Source organism: Dipodomys spectabilis, unplaced genomic scaffold (genome assembly GCF_019054845.1).
Source record: "Dipodomys spectabilis isolate Male_0828 unplaced genomic scaffold, ASM1905484v1 ptg000018l, whole genome shotgun sequence".
Lineage (NCBI taxonomy): Eukaryota > Metazoa > Chordata > Mammalia > Rodentia > Heteromyidae > Dipodomys > Dipodomys spectabilis.
The window spans coordinates 11,587,467-11,607,386 of record NW_024870695.1 but is presented as its reverse complement, the minus strand read 5'-3'; the positions used below and the strand labels follow the sequence as shown (position 1 = coordinate 11,607,386).

General features: G+C 49.9%; 2 protein-coding genes across 2 annotated transcripts; both read right to left on the bottom strand.

Annotated features, from left to right (window-relative positions):
* Positions 1–1,923: 1,923 nt before the first annotated feature.
* On the bottom strand, positions 1,924–5,751 carry LOC122102432 (keratin, type I cuticular Ha6). Its single transcript, XM_042673145.1, has 7 exons — positions 5,302–5,751; positions 4,445–4,527; positions 4,026–4,182; positions 3,385–3,546; positions 3,159–3,284; positions 2,771–2,991; positions 1,924–2,217 (listed from the first exon to the last, which is right to left on the bottom strand). The coding sequence occupies exons 1-7, from the start codon at positions 5,749–5,751 to the stop codon at positions 2,022–2,024; spliced, it is 1,395 nt and encodes a 464-aa protein (XP_042529079.1). The 3' UTR covers positions 1,924–2,021.
* A 10,501-nt stretch (positions 5,752–16,252) lies between these two features.
* On the bottom strand, positions 16,253–19,198 carry LOC122102466 (keratin, type I cytoskeletal 13). The gene is made up of 6 exons (XM_042673205.1): positions 18,743–19,198; positions 17,545–17,627; positions 17,191–17,347; positions 16,846–17,007; positions 16,583–16,708; positions 16,253–16,477 (listed from the first exon to the last, which is right to left on the bottom strand). The coding sequence occupies exons 1-6, from the start codon at positions 19,196–19,198 to the stop codon at positions 16,253–16,255; spliced, it is 1,209 nt and encodes a 402-aa protein (XP_042529139.1).
* Positions 19,199–19,920: the final 722 nt, after the last annotated feature.

Here is a 19,920-nt window from a genome sequence, read left to right as displayed (position 1 = left end):
GCTGCTAGTCTACTATTAGTCCGGCTGCTTCCAGGACCCCCTTGCTTCTCCCTAGCTTAGCTTCATATTGATTGGCTCTGGATTTGCTAGAGGGGAGAGGGAGGTTTCAGTACATTGTCTCCTCACTGATCCACTGAACCCTGGACACATTCACAAGAGGAAAATGGCCATATTTATCTAAAAAGTGCAGAAGAGATCAACTGCTTTGGAATCCAAGAGCATGTTTCCTCTGGGGGAAATTCTATAAGCTATCGTGTTTCACATCATCTCTTTCTTGGTATAATGGGAAGAACAATGGAATGAGAATCAAAAAGCCCCACCAATCAGGGTGCCAATGGCTCACCTCTGTATTCTTAGCTACTCAAGAGGCTGAGATCTGAGGATCATGATTTAAAGCCAGCACAGGCAGGAAAGTCTATGACACTCTTAAGTCCAATTAAACACACACACACACACACACACACACACACACACACACATTGCCAAAGCATTCTAGAATTGCCTCTAACTGCATGACTTTGGGTAAATCAGCAGCTATTGCACAAGTGTCATGTTCTGCTCTGTCTGTACATCGGCCAATGGCCCCAGATGGAACTCAGTTGAGGGGCTTGGTGAGACTGAGTATAAAGGAGGTCCTCTGAACAATTTAATGTCTAAGCAAGTAGGCCTTGCATGCCCACAACCACACAGGACTGTCATGGGTGATATACACATGTCCTCTGCAAGCTGTCAAGTGATTATAGAATGGAAAGCACTAAGCTGGATGTGGTGATGTCTGCCTGTAATCCTGGCACCTGGGAAGCTGACACAGAAAGATCACAAGGTTGGGGCCAGACTAGACTGCATAGGTAGACTCTGTCTCAAAACAAAGAAAGTCCCAGATGGTGGGAGAAAGCACCAGCAGCATGATTACACATCAGGTAAACCCTGCCATGTGGTCTGTCTGCCCAGATGTGGTACCAAGGAAGTGTGAGGTCTTTCCCAAACAGAATGCTCAACAGCTAAGTAATGACCAAATCTCTGCTACTTACCACTGTGCTGCCTGAGGTGAGACACTGCCCTCTCTGGACCTGTGTTCTCAATAGGTTAAGAGACACAGGAACCAATGTGGGGCCATGGGAATTCTCACAGTCATGCTTCTCTCATGAGCAGGGTATCCAGGGCCTGGCCTGGTTAGGTCCCACAGCCAGACCTATATGGTTCAGCATTAGAATCTGGCCCATGTGATGTCTGCTCCATGTCAAGGGCTGGTTGTCTCCTTTCAATGCTCTATTTGAGCCTCTCTCCACCATGAGGTCCCTGACACCCTTTCATTCCCCACATTGGGTTGGAAGCATGAATTGGCCTGCCTTTCCCCTCCCAGCTTGTTCCAACCCCAACTCTTAACATGACTGCCTCAGGCTGGCTGCCCGAATGGTCCCCAGTGTCTTGGAAGCAGGAAAACAAGAGCTAGGCAAGGGAGGAGATGATGGAAAGAAGAGCAAGGTCACCAACAGATCAAGGAGGCCTGGAGGGAAAGACCTTTGCCTCTTCTCAGGCCACCCTTGAGTGGGTGTCCACAGGCAGAGCACAGCTGAGAACTGTGGTCAACTCCCACCCAGATGGGACCAGCACCCGCTCTGTCTGACCACACCCGGAGACTTCCCTGGTATTAAATATTTTTAGATGACCACCACTTGCTACCCCCCAGAGCTAGAAAAGAGCCTTGAAACCAGACCTAGAAACTTTACTGCCTCTCCTGCCCAATCACTTCACTAACCATGGGAGAATCAACAGAAACCAGCCAGGGCCGGGTTTGCTATGCCAAGAGGACACACTTTATTGGGTACATTTCCAGGGGAGCCTGGTTTGGCATGAAAAGCACAGTGAAGATCAGAAGCATAATACAACAAGAGTGTTGATAGAAAAACCTGCTAAGCAGAGGAACCCTCTAGAGAAGTGTAGAATCATCTAGGAGCCAGGAGCCTCAGGGATGTCCTCTTCCCCTGACCGCAGGCTCTGGCCGGAGAGCCGGTGGCTGGTCACAGAGGACGGGACTGCACATGCTCCCTGGAGGAAACGACCTTCCCATCTCTGATCTCTTCAGTGATGGTGCGGATCTGGGTGCTGACTTGAGGGGCTGGGGTACAGGACCCAGTCGGGGCACAGGGTGTAGAAGAGACATAGGGGACTCTCACAGCAGGCTTGCATTCTGTGGCACAAGGGTGGGCAGGAAGCCTGAGGAAGTTAAACCATGCATTAGGATACAGTTGGCCAGGGGGCAGTGACCTGAGATCCAGTATGGAACAGATAAGAGGGGATGGAGGAATCAATAGGGGATGACAACCAATGGCCTTGGACCAAGGAAAATCCCTGGGGATGTTCATGGAAAATCCCTCCTTCCATGGAAATCCCTGAGGGTAAAAAGGTTGATAGAGGCTGCTGGAGAGGATAATAGAATTTCCCAGTAATTTAAAGGTTGAAGGTATAGTTCTGTAGTAGAACACTTGCTTATCATGCTCAAGGCCCTGGATTCAATCCCCACCTCCACAAAAACTAAAACCAAATAACCAGAAACAAAAACAAAAGGTTCAAGAGGCAGGTGGTTGGCACACCCCCTGAGACTCCAGGAGGATCTGTTCTCAGCTTTGGCTCCATTACCTTCATCTATATGACAACCACGTCAGAGACTGATATCCTCCGTGTCACGTGGGGGAGGGGCAGGGTGAGTGAAGCCCTTCCCCCAGCCCAATTCTCAGGGCCCAGGGCCCACAGCCCATGGCACACTCACTTGCAATCTTCACCCTCCAGCAGACGGCGGTAGGTGGCAATCTCTGATTCCAGCCTGGCCTTGACATCCAGCAACACCTGGTACTCATGATTCTGTCTCTCCAGGTCACAGCGGATCTCAGCCAGCTGGGACTCCACATTGGTGATCAGACACTGCATCTGGGCCAGCTGGGAGCCGTAGCGGGCCTCTGTCTCAGCCAGAGTGGATTCTAGAGAATTCCGCTGTGGTGGGAAAGAGAAAGAGTTGCCAAAAGGAAGGAATCCCACCCACTCTTGTACCTAGACACCTAGGTAGCTCCATGTGGCTGGGATGAGGCCCCATAATAGCCCGTAGGCTGAGGGGGGCCTGTCCTGAGCTGTGACCACTCATTCAGTCACAGGTCACTCACCATGCTCTGCTGAGCCTGCAGCTCAATCTCCAGGGCGTTGACCGTGCGTCTCAGCTCAATAATCTCTGTCTGGCAGCATTGCAGCTGCTCAGAGCTGGATACCACCTGCTGGTTCAGCTCTTCCGTCTGCAGTGCATGAAAAGATGCAGAGCATATGTTAAAACCAAGGAAAGCTCCTTGAAAGGGTCAGCCCACCCTAGGTGCTTGGAGTCCAGGGCTGCCCCACCTGGGTGTTGAACCACGCTTCCACATCTCTGCGGTTGTTTTCCACCAAGGTCTCATACTGACATCTCATATCATCCAGTATCTTGTTGAGATCCACGGGTGGGGCAGCATCCACCTCCACGTTCAGTCGGTCCCCAAGTTGGCAGCGGAGTGTATTGACTTCCTACAGTGAGGAAGATGGTAGAAGGCTTGAGGGGTCAACTAACCTGAGTTCAAACTCTCTTCCCACTGCCAGCTGTGTACCATTAGATGGAATAGTTAACTTTTCTCCCTTCAGTGGGCATGTACCTACCTTCTCCTGGGGACTTAGGAGATTTAAGTGGGATGCTATCAGCCCTTTGAACTCTTATTGGGCATGATAGCCCACATGGAGTTTGAGAATCCCAGGCAAGAATGTGAACTCTGTGTGAGTGTGATCCCAGGCAAATGACTTAAGCTGTATGCCTCCATCTTCTAGTCTATGAGCTAGAGCTTGGAATGGTTTCTAACTCAGGATTCGTGGGAGGATAAAGAATGAAATGCAAGGGTTTGATCTACTTTCTGGCAAACAAGCCCAAAAAGCCAGCAGGGGCATGTCAGCCGGGTGGGAACCAGGGGGGTGGTAGGGGTGGATGGGGAATGGTCAGGAGACATCGGCTTCACCTCCTCGTGATTCTTCTTGAGGCAGAGCAACTCCTCCTTCAGGGACTCCACCTGCGCCTCTAAGTCGGCCTTGCACAGGGTCAGCTCATCCAGGATTCTGCGCAGGCCGTTGATGTCAGCCTCTACCAGCTGCCGCAGGGACAGCTCCGTCTCATACCTGTAGGCATAGAATCCTACCAAGTCTGCAGCAAGACAGGCTTGGGCAAAGAGGATCCTGGGCTTCAATGTCTGCCTGAAGGGTCAAAATCACGGTGGCCCTTTCCCTAGTCCCAGAAGGAATCCAGGGACTGTGCAACTTTTCCCTATTTACAGGTCCATCTGTCTTTATTCCCACTGAACCAGCTCCAAAAAGTTAGGGAGCTGAGGCTAAACAGAAACCCAGCAAACCAACCCCTGCCTTCCCCAGTCAGCCAACTTACTTGGTCCGGAAATCATCAGCGGCCAGCTTGGCATTATCAATCTGCAGGACCAGCCTGGCATTCTCAGATTTGGTCAGAAGGATCTGTAGAATGAGACACTTCCCATGAGCTGACCAGCAGTATAAGGGTAGCAGGAAGGGACATACTTTAAGAACAGGCAGCACCTCGTGTTCCCGCCCAGAACCAGGACCGTGGGTGTAGAGAGAGCATGAGCCCCAGGCGGGACATCACAGGATTTGAGTTCTACATCCAACACTCAGGCTAAGTGATTTGGGGCAAGTTTCTGAAGCTCTCAAAATTCAACCTCTGCCTGCAATCTTAGCTCCCCAGGAGGCTTGAGATCTGAGGATCAAGGTTTCCAAGCCAGCGCAGGCATTTGGATTTGGCTAATCCAAGAGACTCTTATTCCAATTAACCAGCATAAAGCTGGAAGTGGAGGTATGGCTCAAGAGGCAGAATACCAGCCTTTAGCACAAAGACCTAAGCATGAGTAAAAGACACTGAGTTCAGAGTGCAACACACACACACATTTTCTAACAATTCAACCTCTGTATCTATTAGATGAGTCCAATAATACCCCTCTCCCCAAGTTGAGCCAGTGTGAAGCATGGTGCTGTAACCAAATGGAAGTTAGTAAATGGTCCTTCCCTCCCTGAGCTAAGACAGTGAGGGGAAATCAGGAATGGCTGGTAAGTTGGCACCGGTGAAGAGAAACCTGGGTCCTCAAGAAAACCAAAACCAAAAGTTTGCCCTTCCATTCCAATAAACGAGCGTCCTCATCTGGGAAGGTTTGGGGAGGCTGCCCCCTCCTGTGGGAACGTAGCTTCTCCATTGAACAGCCGCCAGGTTACTGCTACCTTCTGCTGGAAGTCCTCGATGGTCTTGAAGTAGGACTGGTAGTCGGGGCAGATGTACGGGATCTGACACTCATACCACTCCCGGATGCGGCTCTCCAGCACCGCATTGTCCTGCTCCAGCTGCCGCACCTTCTCCAGGTAATTGGCCAGTCGGTCGTTCAGGAACTGCATGGTCTCCTTCTCATTGCCATTGAAGGCACCCTCACAGAGCCAGTTCCCACTCCCCACAAAGCCAGAGGGATGGCATCCAGAGGGCAGGTAGGAGCCAGAAAAGCAGCTCCCAAGACCAGACAGGCTCGTCCTGAAGGAAGAGACGGACCCTGCAGGACCACAGGGCCTACAGGAGCCCACGGAGCGGATGGAAGACACCCGAGAAAATCCACCTGCTGTGCCACAGAGGCCCTTGACAGAGCCAGAGGACAAGGTCGGGGTGCAAATCTGGGTGGTCATGACGCTAGCGAGGAAGGCGGCAGCCTAGCAAGATGCTCAGATTCTGACTTCTCCAGGCCTCTCTCTACACTTATATACACTCTCTGTAGGGTGTTGTCATGTTACACATCTTTGACTCCTGGGAAAGCCTGTTTCCTATCCCAGAAAACTAATCTCATCAGGATGTAAAATTTTTTTGCTATCCAACTAGAATTCCTTTCCTTGTTTAAAAAAAAAAAATTGACTTTGGTTTGCTAAGTCAGGACTCTCTGCTGTTGTCACTTCCTAGCAGAATGAATTTTATTGCCACTTCAAAGAGTCTTTGCCCCAGATCCCATAAGCCGGGAGTGGCCTCACACAGGGCACTAGGTTCCTACTCTTCTTCCCTCCCTCTTTCTCTGCCTTCTCCTGTCACCTCTACTCCATTCCCCCACCTTCACAGCAGCTCCTCTCTGCCTGAGCCACTGGGCAGGACAAAAACAGATCAAAGCAAACTACAACTCATGGTTCTACCTATGTTAGTCCCATAGTTCGAAATTCTGGGAAGTGGCTCATAGTGTCTGCCTTTTACCAATGTGGAAACTAAGGCAGAATTTGATGGAGAAAAACAAATCATTTAAATGGGGATACAGGTGGACCCATTGTAACAACGAGAAGTACAAGTCGTTATGTCGAAAACTAACTTTACAACTTTGGTGCGGGTGGGAGGGGGGAGGTTTGGGTGGGGGGACGGGGGAGGATGGGAAGGGATGGGAAGGGGAAACAAAAGAGGAGGCTACAATGCTTGATAAGAAATGTACTCATAGGGCTGGGAAGGTGGCTCAGTGGTAGAGTGCTTGCCTTGCATGCTCAAGGCCCTGGGTTCAATTCCTAGCACCACATAAGCAAAAAGAAAAAAGCCAGAAGTGGCGCTGTGGCTCAAGTGGTAGAGCACTAGCCTTGAGCTGAAGAGCTGAGGGACAGTACCCAGGCCCAGAGTTCAGGCCCCACGACCGGACCCAAAAAAAAAAAAAAAGAAAGAAATGTACTCATAACCTTGCCCATGTAATTGTAACCCCTCTGTACAGTATTTTCACAATAAAAAAAAAAGAAATGTACTCATAACCTTGCCCATGTAATTGTAACCCCTCTGTACAGTATTTTCACAATAAAAAAAAAGAAAGAAACCTGGCAGAATTTGGATCCAAAAGGAGAACTGTCAAACACCAATGTACTGCCCCTCCCCCCAGCCCACTTCTCCACACAACTGTGATCAAGTCTAGGTAGACAGAATGTAGAAATAGGAGAGCCGGGTTCCCATCCTAACTCTGTTGATGATACTGAGTGCATCCCTTCTTCTCTGGGATCCTCCATGTCTTCATGGGAATGAACGGCAAAGCTCATCCTTCAGTCTTGCCTGTTCTGTACAGAACTAAGGAGGGTCAGACAAGACAGAAGTAAATGTTTTAAAAAACCATTCAGGGGGGCTATAGATGAGTTGGTTAGGCTAAAAAACAGTTTCTGGTGGTAGTTTATGATGGAGCCAGCAAAGAGTCACAGGTGTAAGCCCTCCAATGGGATTGCTGAGTCTCTCTGCCTTCTAGGTATAGCATGATGGTGGTGAGGAAGAGGGTGGTGTGGAAGCAAGCCTTAGTCCATGAATGCATCACTGTAAGTCTCCTGCTGTTATAGAATCTACTGCTGACCAATGGAAGGAGCCAGAAGGCAGTTCCTTTTGTGCTCTCAGCATTTTGAGTCTAGTCTACTCAGACCTGAATAGGTCACAGAGATGTCCAACAGCAAAGAAGGAATCAAAAACTAAATAAGTAACAAATAGAGTTAAATAGTTAAGCAAGCCGAGAAGGACCAAGAAACTCCATCTTGCAGGGTGCAGGTGGCTCACACCTGTAATCCTAGATACTCAGGAGGCTGACATCTGAGGATTCTGGTTCAAAGCCATCCCAACAGATGAATCTGAGGGACTCTTATCTCTAGTTAACCAGCAAAAAGTCAGAAGTGGAAGTGTGACTCAAGCAAAGTAAGAGTGCAAGGCTCTAAGTTCAATCCCCAGTACCAGCATGAAAGGAAAGGAGGAGCAAGAGAGGGGAGAGGGGTATAGAGAGACAGGGAGGGAAGGAAGATGGGAAGAAGGGAAGGAAGGAAGGAAGGAAGGAAGGAAGGAAGGAAGGAAGGAAGGAAGGAAGGAAGGAAGGAAGGAAGGAAGGAAGGAAGGAAGGAAGGGTGGGAGGGAGGGAGGGAGGGAAAGAGAAAGATAAGGGGAGGAGAAGACAAAAGAAGGGAGGGGAAAGGAGGAGGGGGAAGGAAAGGGAAGGAAAAGGAAGGGAAGAGGAGAGGAGAGAGGAAGAAAGCAGAGAAAAGAGAAGAGAAGAGAAGGAAAAGCCCATCCTTCTATCTTGAAATGTGGACTTTCCCAAGAACTAGGGAACCTGTTCACTTTTTCTCTTACACTTGGTTTGCAAAGCTGGCGTTTATGGAAGCATTTATGTGCTTCTGAAGTTGTAATTCCCAACCTCTTAAAACGCTTTATAAGCTTCCCTCTGAAATTACCCAGGGAGGAGGATTGCCTTTGGTGGACACGCCTGGCCGCCTGGATGAGGTAGTTGAGAACAGCTGGTGACAGGCTCCTAGAGGCTGCTTCACGCTGCTCCTCCCAGAAAATAGGAGCAGAGAAACAGCACCCAGACCCCTATCTGCTTCTTCACAGCTGCCATCTCCCAGCGCTCCTGAGAGGAGTAGGCCTGTCCCCTGGCAGAGTTTCTCAGCCCAGCACTGCTCCTAAGGCAGCTCTGTTCCCACTGTGGGCTGGGCAGTCCCATGTTGTTTGGGGCTGTTCACTCCATTGTAAAAAATGTTGACCTTGTTACTGGCTTTTATCACCTGATGCCAATGGCAACTCCTTGCTCCTGTTTTAATGACCAAAAGTGGCTACAAACATTGTCAGTATCCCCTGGGGAAAGGGGAGGGGGTGACAAAATAGCCCCCCAGCAGAGAACCATGAGGCTAATCAGGACAGAGCCTGAGCTGCAAACCCACCTTCTCTCAGCCCTGGTTTTGTAAACAACTAGCAGTCTGTGAGATACACCCAGGAAAATCCTTAATATACTCCCCCTGCTCCAATTTGCCTCCAGGGTGACAGAATGCTTGACCAGTGGATGGTCCGTGCTAAGCCCTTGGCATGGCTCTTCTCTGTCTGGGGTCCCTAGATGGTGGGCAGGCGAATGTAATGTTTTCTTTTCCATCTTTTTCAATCCCTGTATTGTGAAATCTCGGTTTCTGTATAAACAGGGGACACAAGCTGCTCTGTGGTCCTTGTCACCCACACCTGTGCTTCAGGAGGGCCACAGTAGACCCTAGAGATGTCTCCAGGGCTATAGAGAGAGCATCCTTCCTCTCCTGGAGCAGGTGACAAGCTAGATGAAGGAGATGGCTTTGGGGCCACCTTCCCTCCTCTGTCTTAAGTGTATTGTAGGATGCAAGGCCACCTCTCTAAAGGAAGTATGGAAGGGAGTCATTGGAAGGCTAGTGGCTGGGCTGCTGCCCAGAGATGCAGTAGCTTGAGCAGGATTCTACTCTAGATGCTCCCAAAAGCACACAACTGAGCTGCAGGCAGAGGTGCCAGTTAGATGCTAGTGCTCTAGTACACCAATGTTCTACTGCTCAGAAGATGGTCTCTGTCCTCCATCACCCAACTTCAGAGAAGAACAGAAGTGGTATGCCTAGAAAAGACACTGACTTTTCCCAATCCCATTTTGTAAGGCTATCAAGTTCAAGATCACCTGCTAAGTCTATGGCTACTTCTTTCTTCACCTCCCAGAAAGCTTCCACCTGGAAGCCATGGGTCTGCATGAACCAAGATCCAAAATAGCAAGCCTCAGTCCCCTTGTAACCAGCTGTGGCAGTCTCTCCCATACCGAATACACAGCATAGCCTGTTACAATGTCTCCAAGGAAGGAAGGCAATCTCTAAGCAAGGTATCTGCTTTCTCTGCTCCTCCGGGCTTTGGTCAGAGTGTTCCAATTACTATCTCCAAGAAATCCCAAAGACAGCAAAGAAAGAAAACTAGGCAAGAGTCCAAAGGGGCAGCTAGGCCTCCGGCCAATGGGCACAAGATTACTCAAGAAGATCAGTGTCAGTTTTCCTTAGAGAAACCTGCTGGGTCAGCCCTCATCCTCCTCCTAGTGCCTGGCCCAGCCTGAAGTCATACAGCTCCAGAGAATTCCCCACCATTCAAGACACCTAATCCCATCCATGACCTCTGCAGATCCTATCAAGGCCCCACCCAGAAAAATGGGGGAAGGGGACACAATTGATCATCATTTCCCCCACTCAACTTTTTTTTTTCAGTTTTGTGACCAAAAAAAATTGACTTTTTCAATACACAAGAATTGACTTAATCCACAAAGCACCTTGGATCCGCTGCTGTCTATTCTGTGTCAAAAACCACGTCCACAGCACCCACCAAAGCTGCTGACAGTTCATGTCTGGCTCAAGTACAGACATGTAGGAACAACTACACGAAGTGAAAGAAAGTGTTCTAGCAAGGCCAAAAACAATTTTTAAAAAGACTTAGAAATTCAGACATTTCTAACTAACATGTTTAATTTTCTTTTTTCTAAAGGATCCAAGAATGACCATGTTCCATTCCAACGGTGAAAGATTCAGGGTCTTTCACAGACCTAGAAGAACCAAGCTGCCAGACTCAACAGATAAAAATACACCCAATATTTTGGACCCATTTATACTAAAATGTTACTGTCTACCTGCAATGCCAGTTTCGGTGGCCACCCCGTGTCTCTGTGACAACTCTTCATGAGGAAGCCTTGGCCAAGTAAGGCACATGCCTCCCTTCTGTCTCGTAGCCTGTCACCATGATCTGCTCAGGAAATGTACCTCAGGCTTCCCTTTGGAGAAAAAAAATGTGCCTTTTGGTTCCTATATATCCTGGTCTCAGCAGCTGCCATGTTTACCTTCCAAAGCCCAGGGGCTTAATTGTCCTCCCTCTGGTCCTGGCCATTTGGGGGACTGACTTCCACCCTCATTCCTGCTGCCCTCAGCACAATGACTCAGACCTTCCTAAGCAGGAGTTGCAAGTCTCTCTCTGTGTTCCATTTCCTGGTCTCCCAGGTGCCCCAAATCTTCATCTGCATCCACCGTCACCAGGCCTCACCAGGCCTAACCAAGAAAGCCATTCCCCTGACTCCATGGCTGCCTCTCCATAAAGGTCTTCAAAAGAGTTCTGGAAAGCTGGGTGCCAGCAGCTCGCACCTGGTACCCATAAGCTATTCAAGAGGCTGAGATCTGAGAACTGCTATTCGAAACCACCCCGAGCAGGAAAGGCTATGAGACTCTTATCTCCAATTATCCACCAAAAAGCTGGAAGTGGAGTTGTGGCTCAAATGGTAGAGTGCCAGCCTTGAGTGAAAAAGCTAAAAGACACTGCCCAGAATCTGAGTTCAAGCCCCAATGCCCAATACCATACCACACACACACACTCTCTCTCTCTCTCTCTTTCTCTCTCTCTCTCTCTCTCTCAATGGCAGGGCTCCAAGTAATGGCTTTTCCTAAAACTCTCAAGCTCAGCAAAGCCCATGGGTGTCCAGATACCCTCACAGGCTCTCCCTATAGTAGTCCTGAATTCCCACTGGGTCAGTCGTACTCTAATCAGGCATTGAAAGTCCCACTTTTCTAGGCCCAAAATGTTTTAGAAATCATACCTCTCCTAAGATACAAAGTATTTTCTCTTCTCCTGGAAGGTAGTTTTGGCAACTGCCCAAGGCCTTGAGATGCTGCACCAAGTGGCTCTTTGCCGTGGTGGTGATTCAATCTGGAGCCATACCTCCCTGGTCGTCTTGAAATCACATTCTGCCTTCGTCTCCCATAGGCCACAGTCCTCTTGCCTGTGGGCCAGCTCTTTCTTCAAACCCACGCTGACCAGCAGCTGCCATCTGGAAGAGCCCGAGGACTCCTGCTCAGAGCCACCGAGTCTCTCCCTCCCTCTCCCCAGCTTTTATGGCCTGGAGAGCTCCAGAGCATCCTTCCTGTCCTTGATGCATCTGCAGAACCTGGGGTTTGCGGGTGATGCAGAGTGTGGTACTTCAGTGTCCAGCGTCCCCTTGATTCAAGTGTCATTTAACTGAACCACAAAGTAAACTCCCAGAGCACCCTGTCTGATTGGATTCAGTAGTCTGCATTTACAGGGGCCGGCCTGCAGTCCATCTAACATCGTTCTTGCTAACGACGGCCTGTCTGTGGCCAGGCCTCGGGCTCCAGGCTGTCATTAAACATGCTCTGTGCTGTGGCTTTTCCTTTTAAGTTGCCCTGAGATGCCCAGATGAAAAAGCTTTATGACTGTTCATATTAAAAAAAATGGACCAGAGAGTAAATTACCAACTCCCCCAAATGCCTACCCCAACAGGTGCCTGTACAAATCTCAGAAGCACACCTAACCATCTGTCCCTTCCTGAGTCAAGGGAAGGAGTCAAGTGGTGTGTCCAATGCTCCTACAACCCCCAAGGAGCTACTTAGACAGATGTGCCCCACATCCCCTGCTCTTCCCCAACCACCAGCAGCCCCAGAAACACCACCCAAAGGGCTGCAGTCTCCCAGGCAGCTCCTGAGACCCACACACTGCAGGGAGGGAGGGAAGAAGGAGCCCAGACATGGCGTGGAAGATACTGGGCAATGCCTCATCACACCCGTGGTCACTCCTAGTACTGCTACGCCTAGCACTGGGGATGGACAGGACCTCTGGCTGGAACCCAGCCTGGATCTCTGGCGCTGCCCCTCCACCCTAGATCCCAGCAGGTGACCAGAGGCAGTGGCCTGCTTTCTGGCATGAGCTTGCCCCCTGCAGGGCCTGGGCAGGACAGACAGGCCCATGGGAAGGGCAGAAGTGCACTGGCCCATGAACCTAGGGAGGAGCCTTGAGGACAGGGAGGGGCCTTTGGTTCAAGGTGAGGAGAAGCCAGGAGCTTTCAAAGCAGCACAGTACTTAGCCACCTGGGTGCAGCACCTGCCAAGCGTCAGGCTCTTCCTTCCAGAATCTGACCCAATGCTGAGAAACGTGTACGCTACAGGAACATCATTATGATTGAGTCCTTTATCCCCTGGCGTTGGGGTCTGAGGGAGAGCCTTGTGTCTCATTGGAGCCACACACCAAAAGTCTTATTGTCCATGAGTCACTAAACACACAAGGGCCTCCATCCTTCTATAGGTGAAATGGGTGAGCCATGCTGGCTCATGAGATTACTGTTTTATCCAGAAAAAAATCCCAAATCCCAGAATGAGATCCATTCACACAGCCAATCGAGCTAGGATGTTTTATTTCTCTGTTCAAGAACCACTCTCCATTTTTTTTCTTTCATGCATTTATAAGATTATTTCTTTGTTGCTTTGTATGTCCCTCCCCCTACAGTATAACCCCTGCTTCCTCTGTATTTGATGTTAGTATAATTTGTGGAGGGGAAGGGGAAAAACAAGTCGTTTAAATAAGGATACAGGTGGACCCATTGCAACAATGAGAAGTACAAGTTGTCATGTCAAAAACGAACTTTACAACTTTGGTGGTGGGGGGGGAGGATTGGGCTGGGGGGGTGGGAGGAGGCTGGGAAGGGATGGGAAGGGGAAACAAAGGAGGAGGCTACAATGCTTGATAAGAAATGTACTCATTATCTTGCCCATGTAATTGTAACCCCTCTGTACAGTATTTTCACAATAAAAAAAAAGGGAAAAAAAAAAAACCACTCTCCATCATTCAGGGGACAAAGAATGGCCCAAAACTCAAATAGCTCAGGGATTATAAAGGCAAAAAACACATTTCGTTGTCGGCAAGAAAGCAAGTTACAAAAGCAGAACTAGCAATCTAGCAGTTAGTGATCACAAATGGCGATTACAATTCCAATAATCAGTCAAGACAAAGTTCTCATCCTTGATCTTCCCTTTATTCTTCTAGAGGGAGATCCCACCTCTCAAGTTTGGCCTTATTAATCAATAAAAGCTAACTGCTAAGTTCCATGTTTTAGTATATTTGCTGAGCAAGAATAATTACCAAAACAAAAAACCAGACATTGGGACATTGGTAGTTAGCCTTGCAGAGCATTGGCCCTACTTTTACTCACTCTGCAATTCTCAGCAAATGTCAAGCCACAGTTTTGTTCCCCTTTCTGAAGTTTGCACTTATTAATTTTAGGCCTTGGGACTTAATTATCCCAGTTGAGTTTCCTTCTTCCTTAATCTAATTAATATCTGCTTTATTTCACCTGGGCCTAACAATTCCGGCAGAGGCAGCATGAAATAAAGGCTGTGAAGGAGCTTTGCCGAGTAAGTGGTCCTGGGCGAGTATGTGTTCTTTCCCCTGCTCCTCGGGTGCTTCATTCACAATGGATGACACAGAGACGAGTCAGACACAGAGGCCCAGGGGTGTTTGTTCACAGCTTCAGGCAGCAGCCAGAGGGTGGCCCGGATACCTAGGACAGCCCCGGCGGGGGGGGGGGGGGGGGGGGGGGGGGGGTGAAAAGCCCTGGACAGAAAGGCAGGATTCTCCACTCTTGCTTCGACCACCTCCCAGACCAGAGATCCAGGATGACCCACCTTCCTCCATAGCTCTTGAATGAGCCTGGGCTGGCTCGGACAGAAGTGTCTGGCCTGCATAGCTCCCCCAGCACTCCCAATGAGGCTGCAAAGGTGCCCAGATGGGAACCGCTTCTTTGTATTCTCTCTTGGATCTGGGTGAAAGTCTCCCAGGCCAGAGACCCTACCAGGCCTGAAGTTCAGCACCTGTCCCTGCCCCGCCCAGGTAGCCATCCCTGGAGGAAAGAGATAAAGCTACCCCTAATTACAACAACTACCCCGGGCTCAGCAAGGCCTGAGATCAGGATACCAGGCTGCATTAGACCAACTGTGGACAGCTCAGCTTTGGGGGCAGAGGGAAGATGGTCTCAGACCCTCTCTGTCTGGGACAGAGGCTGTTTTCCTTTGTGCCTCAGTGAAGTGTGCTTACTTTGCTCTTCCATTTCTCATAGCTTCTATCTATTCATCTTCTCATTCTTCCATTCAACAGTCATTTATCTCCTATAACCAGTTAGCCATGAGGGTGTGGATGACTGAGTAACTATCCCTGCCCTGCAGGAACTCACAGGGTAGAAAAGAGAACTGGAAAGGTCATGGCTGAATGTGGTGTTTATTGAGCACTTACTATGTGCCAGGGGTTGGTCTAAGGACTTAACTTGAATAACCTTCAGATAACACTCAGCAAAATAAATAAATGCTATTTGTTATTGGGTGAATCTCTCAGTCCATTTGGGCCCACCTCCTCCATACCCCAGGAGCCAGCCCTCAGAAAATCAGCCAGAAACAAAAAATACATTTGCAGAAAGGCAGGAAACTTTATTGAATGATCTATTCTTTTGAGTCAAGAAATGGAGAAACCATAGAGGGGATAAGGCCAGGTAGGCAGAAGAGGAATACAACCAGGAAAGAAGAGCAGGGAGGGTCCACCCTCAGAGGGTGTCAAGGCCCAAAGGGTTCTGGAAGCAGAGGGATTGGGCCTCAGACCCTGCGGGCCCCTCCCTCTCCTGCTAGACACCATCAGCTGTCTTTCCTGCTAGGGAACCACAGAGGGGAGGAATTAAAACCTTCGGGCAAAGGCATTGCCGTTGGTGTTATTGGTGCCAGCACTGGCACTGCCGCTGGCACTGGCACTGGAGCTAATAGTAGTGCTGCTGCTGTGGGTGATGGTTCCTAGAGGAAGGAGGCAGTAAGGCCTTACCTCCTGCCAGCTCCCATCAGGAACCCAACCCACCTCCCACAGTGCTGTCTCCTTACCTCCTGAAGAGAAGCCTGACATCCTAGAAGGGAAAGAAATGGCAGTAATCAGAGGGTGATAGAAAACAGGTATTTCCCCAGCCTCATAGAATGGCTCAGATCATTGTTTGGAGTTCATTTTTTTTTTCCTAGCAGTACCTCCAGCCCTAGGGGCAGTAACACCAGGAATCCACAAACCTTCCTACCTCTCTGCCTGTCCATCTATCTATCTAAAAGCCCTTCTAAAGGAATTATTCTTGGTCCCAAGAGGCAGAGCACCTGCAGGTAAACCCTAAGGTTTACTCAGTGCCCTCTAACCACAAGGATAGCTTGGCTTTTGTTTGGTTTTGGGCATGCTGGGGATCAAACCCAGGGCCTCTTGCATGCTAAGCAAGCATTCTACACACCCAGCACAAATCCACCATCTCAATACTTTCATTTGGCTGGGCTGCATCCAAATTAATATACCCCTATTCCTGCCAGCCCACGCAAAGGCCTGAATTATAAACTTTAAAGGTGTCAATCCTGCAGCCCACTGTGGAAAGGTCCCTGGGTCTGACTGGAGAGACTAGGGGAATTCTGACCCCAGCTCTGCTTCCAGGTTGTTTATACTCAGATAGGGCCAGGTCCCTCTCTGGCATGGGTTAAGCTGTCTCAAAAGCCCTGCCCAATCTGCACCAGTCCTTGCAGCCACTCTCCCAAGAGGACAGAGCCTCAGAACCTACTTGGAGTCCTGGCCCTCCAGCAGGCTGCGGTAGGTGGCGATCTCCTGCTCCAGCCGTGTCTTGATGTCCAGCAGCATCTTGTACTCCTGGTTCTGGCACTCCATCTCACTGCGCAGCTCGCTCAGCTGGGCCTCCAGGCTGGTGATGAGCTCCTGAATCTGTTGCAGCTGCAGGGCGTAGCGGCACTCCGTCTCCGCCAAGGTGCTCTCAAGCCCAGCTTTCTGGTGGAGCAATAAGGAATAGGTTACAGCAGGAGCCAGACTTGGAGACAGAGCTACAGGTGAGGGAGAGTGAGGGGAGCCACTGGGCTAAGACAGAGGGGGTACCATGCTGAGCTGGGACTGCAGCTCAATCTCCAGGCCCTGAAGTGTCCGCCTGAGCTCCGTGATCTCTGTCTTGCTGGTCTGGATCATGGCAGCATTGGAGGATACCTCCTTGTTCAGCTCTGCGCTCTGAAAGTCAAGCAGGAAGCAGAGGATGGGGGGAGCTCAACTCGAAGCCACGCCCACCCTCTGGCCAAGAGTTCATGTCTGCCTAGCCAGCATCACCTGGCAGGCTACAACATGTGTGGGGGTAAGAGGGCTAGTACCTTGCTCTGGAACCATTCTTCAGCATCCCTACGGTTCTTCTCTGCCATGGCTTCATACTGCTCCCTCATCTCAGCCAGCACGCGGGTCAGGTCAATGCCAGGGGTGGCATCCATCTCCACGTTGACCTTGCCTACGACTTGGTTGCTGAACTCCTTCATCTCCTGCACAATGGGAAAGGAACATGTATAAGATTTATTGGTCTTCCCTCACTTTGGCCTTGAGTGGCCTGTAGATCACTCTAGAAAGGGCTTCCAGAACCCATATGGAGCAGAGGCTGACTCTTTACCTCGGGGCGGGGGAGGGGGGGGTCCCTTACCCCATGGCAGGCCTTCACCCCCTCTCACCTCCTCGTGGTTCTTCTTCATGTAGGCCAGCTCCTCATTCAGGCTCTCGATCTGCATCTCCAGGTCGGTCTTAGACAGGGTCAGCTCATCCAGCACCCTGCGCAGTCCATTGATGTCAGCCTCCACGCTCTGTCGCATGGTCAGTTCATTCTCATACCTGAAAGCATCAGAATGGTTTCTCTTTAAAAGCAAGGCATAAAGAATATGAAATATGCCCTGCCCTTTCCCCCTGCTCTAGGTTCTACTACTTCTCCAAGACCTTCACTCCTGCTTGTTTTTCAGTGTCCCTCCCCCCCCCCATCAGAAGAGCCTTTGTCTAAAATGAGAGCAATAAACGGGGGAACGGAAACTCACTTGAGTCTGAAGTCATCCGCAGCCAGCCTGGCATTATCGATCTCAAGAAGAACCCGGTTGTTGCCAATGGTGGCTGCCAGGATCTACAAAATACAGAAGTCATCTCTGAAGGGCTTATGTGCTAGAGAGCAAAGGATGGGCAGGACTTGAGGGGTGGGGCTCAGCTCCTCCAGTACTCTGTGACTTTAGCATTTCCAATCTGACCAGGATGGGGGATATCCAGGATATCGATTTCAGAGGAAAGCACTCCAAAATACACATGTTTGAGTAGCCCGTAGCCTCAGACCCTCTACCTCTCTAGCCCGCTGTCTGGAAAGCCTCCTTCTTAAGGTCAGGGGAGATTAATGCACACGTGCTCCAGTAACACCCCTGGAGCCAACCTTCCAGCTGAGACTACATCAACCAAGTCTTCTCACCCATTTGAATCTCTCCTCCAAACATTTACAGTCCAAAGCACTTAGAGCTGGGACTCAGCCCAGACTGGGGTTTCTCTGTCTTGACAAGCTAATGTCACAGTATGAAAGACAGGCTTCATGGAGAAGCTCCAGGCCCCACACTGTCCTCAGCCTCTGCTTCCTCCTACCTTCCATGGCCAATTGAGAATCAGAGGTTACATGGACCCCTTCCAAAGATCAACAGTTTAAGCCCTGGGTTCAATTCCTTGATGCCACATAAACAGAAAAAGCCGGACGTGGTGCTATGGCTCAAGTAGTAGAGTGCTATCCTTGAGCAAAAGAAGCTCAGGGATAGTGCCCAGGCCCTGAGTTCAAGCCCCAGGACTAGCAAAAAAAAAAATCAACAGCTATTTCCAGAACTTTGAATGAAGATGCCTTTCTTTCTCTGTGCATGTCAACCATGCATGATGACTTTCTTTTTAAATGCCATATTTCCAAATATCTCCATGGGGTCTGGATGATATAGATAGAGTCACTAATGAAATAACCACTCAGGAAGCTACACCATTTTTAACGAAATAACATCAAGAAATATGAATCATAGAGAGGATGTGTTTGAGAAGTCATGGTATAAGAAAGAAAGTCCATCAGAAGTAGACTCTCAGTAGTTCACGATTAGAATTGTCCCCTGCAAGAGGGTAAGAATTGCTTCACACCTGTTTCCTGAAACATGGCATGTGCTGGTCTGGCTTTCCAGGCTCCACTCAACACCAAGGAACCCTTCTGGCCATCCGAGGGCTCACCTTTTCCCGGAGCTCTTCGATGGTCTTGTAGTAGTGGCTGTAGTCCCTCTCTGGGCTAGTTGGGCTCTGCTTCAGGTGCCAGTCACGGATCTTCACTTCCAAGTCAGCATTGGCCTCCTCCAGAGCACGCACCTTTTCCAGGTAGGAGGCCAAGCGATCGTTGAGGTTCTGCATGGTGATCTTCTCATTGCCAGAGATGAGGCTGCCTTCACCGCCAAAGTCACCAAAGCCACCACCAAAACTTCCACCAAAGCCACCACCGAAGCCACCACCGAAGCCACTACCGGCTCCTCCGCCAAATCCACAGCTCATGCCACCCCCGTAGCCTCCAGCCGATCCTCCAGAGACAAACCGAGAAGAACAGGTAGAAATACTTCGACCTCCTCCAAGCTGGCAAGAGCCACCTCCAAAACCACCTCCATAGCTGGTGGAAGAGCTCTGCAGGCGACAGCTCATGGTAGCAGCAAGACTGAGAGTAGGTGCAGAAGGAAGCGTGGCTTGGCCGGAGCCGAAGACTGTGGCTTCTGCTCTGGTGTGGATGCCTTTTATGCACCCTCCGTGGGGGTGGTACATGCTCGATCCTCCCTTCTCCACCCTCTGACTTGGTGTCTGGTGCCAAGATACTTTGTTTCCCATAATCCCAGTTACCTCTGCTCTCCAAGGTGGGCTGTGCCTTTTGGGGGTGGCTTTTTTTTTTAATCCTTCACAAAAAGGATGATTCAGAAGGACCAGTGGTTTTGACAACTGAATTCTGTTTCACCTCTTCACAGAAGGAGCTCACTCCCAGGCTGTCAGCTCCACCCTGTATCAGAATGGGGACTAAGCTGCAACCTTCTTCCAGGGAACCTTCAGGAGGGAAGGGGTAGCTGCAAAGTAGCCCTGTGCTTTCTGAAGTCTTCACATCCCTGAGACTTCCTTCTTTCCATCTCTAAAGTGTGTGTGTGTGTGTGTGTGTGTGTGTGTGTGTTGGTAGTGGGGCTTGAACTCAGGGCCTAGAGCTCTTGCTTGGCTTTTTCACTCAAGGCTGGCACTCTCCCGACTTGAGCCACAGCTCCAATTCTGGCTTCTGGCTGATTAAGTGGAGATAAGAGTCTCAGAGACTTTGCAGCTTTGGGCTGGCTTCAAACCCTGATCCTCAGATCTCAGCCTCTTAAGTGGCTAGAATTACAGACATGAGC

Bases quoted from the DNA above. Each gene is read 5' to 3' on its own strand.
- LOC122102466 (XM_042673205.1), bottom strand. From the start codon at position 19,198: ATGAGCTGTCGCCTGCAGAGCTCTTCCACCAGCTATGGAGGTGGTTTT. The intron at 17,628-18,742 runs GTGAGCCCTCGG...TGTATTTTGTAG, and splicing joins TCGAAGAGCTCCGGGAAAAG to ATCCTGGCAGCCACCATTGG. The intron at 16,709-16,845 runs GTACTAGCCCTC...CTTGACTTTCAG, and splicing joins AAGAATGGTTCCAGAGCAAG to AGCGCAGAGCTGAACAAGGA.
- LOC122102432 (XM_042673145.1), bottom strand. From the start codon at position 5,751: ATGACCACCCAGATTTGCACCCCGACCTTGTCCTCTGGCTCTGTCAAG. The intron at 4,528-5,301 runs GTAGCAGTAACC...CTCATTCTACAG, and splicing joins TCGAGGACTTCCAGCAGAAG to ATCCTTCTGACCAAATCTGA. The intron at 3,285-3,384 runs GTGGGGCAGCCC...CATGCACTGCAG, and splicing joins AAGCGTGGTTCAACACCCAG to ACGGAAGAGCTGAACCAGCA.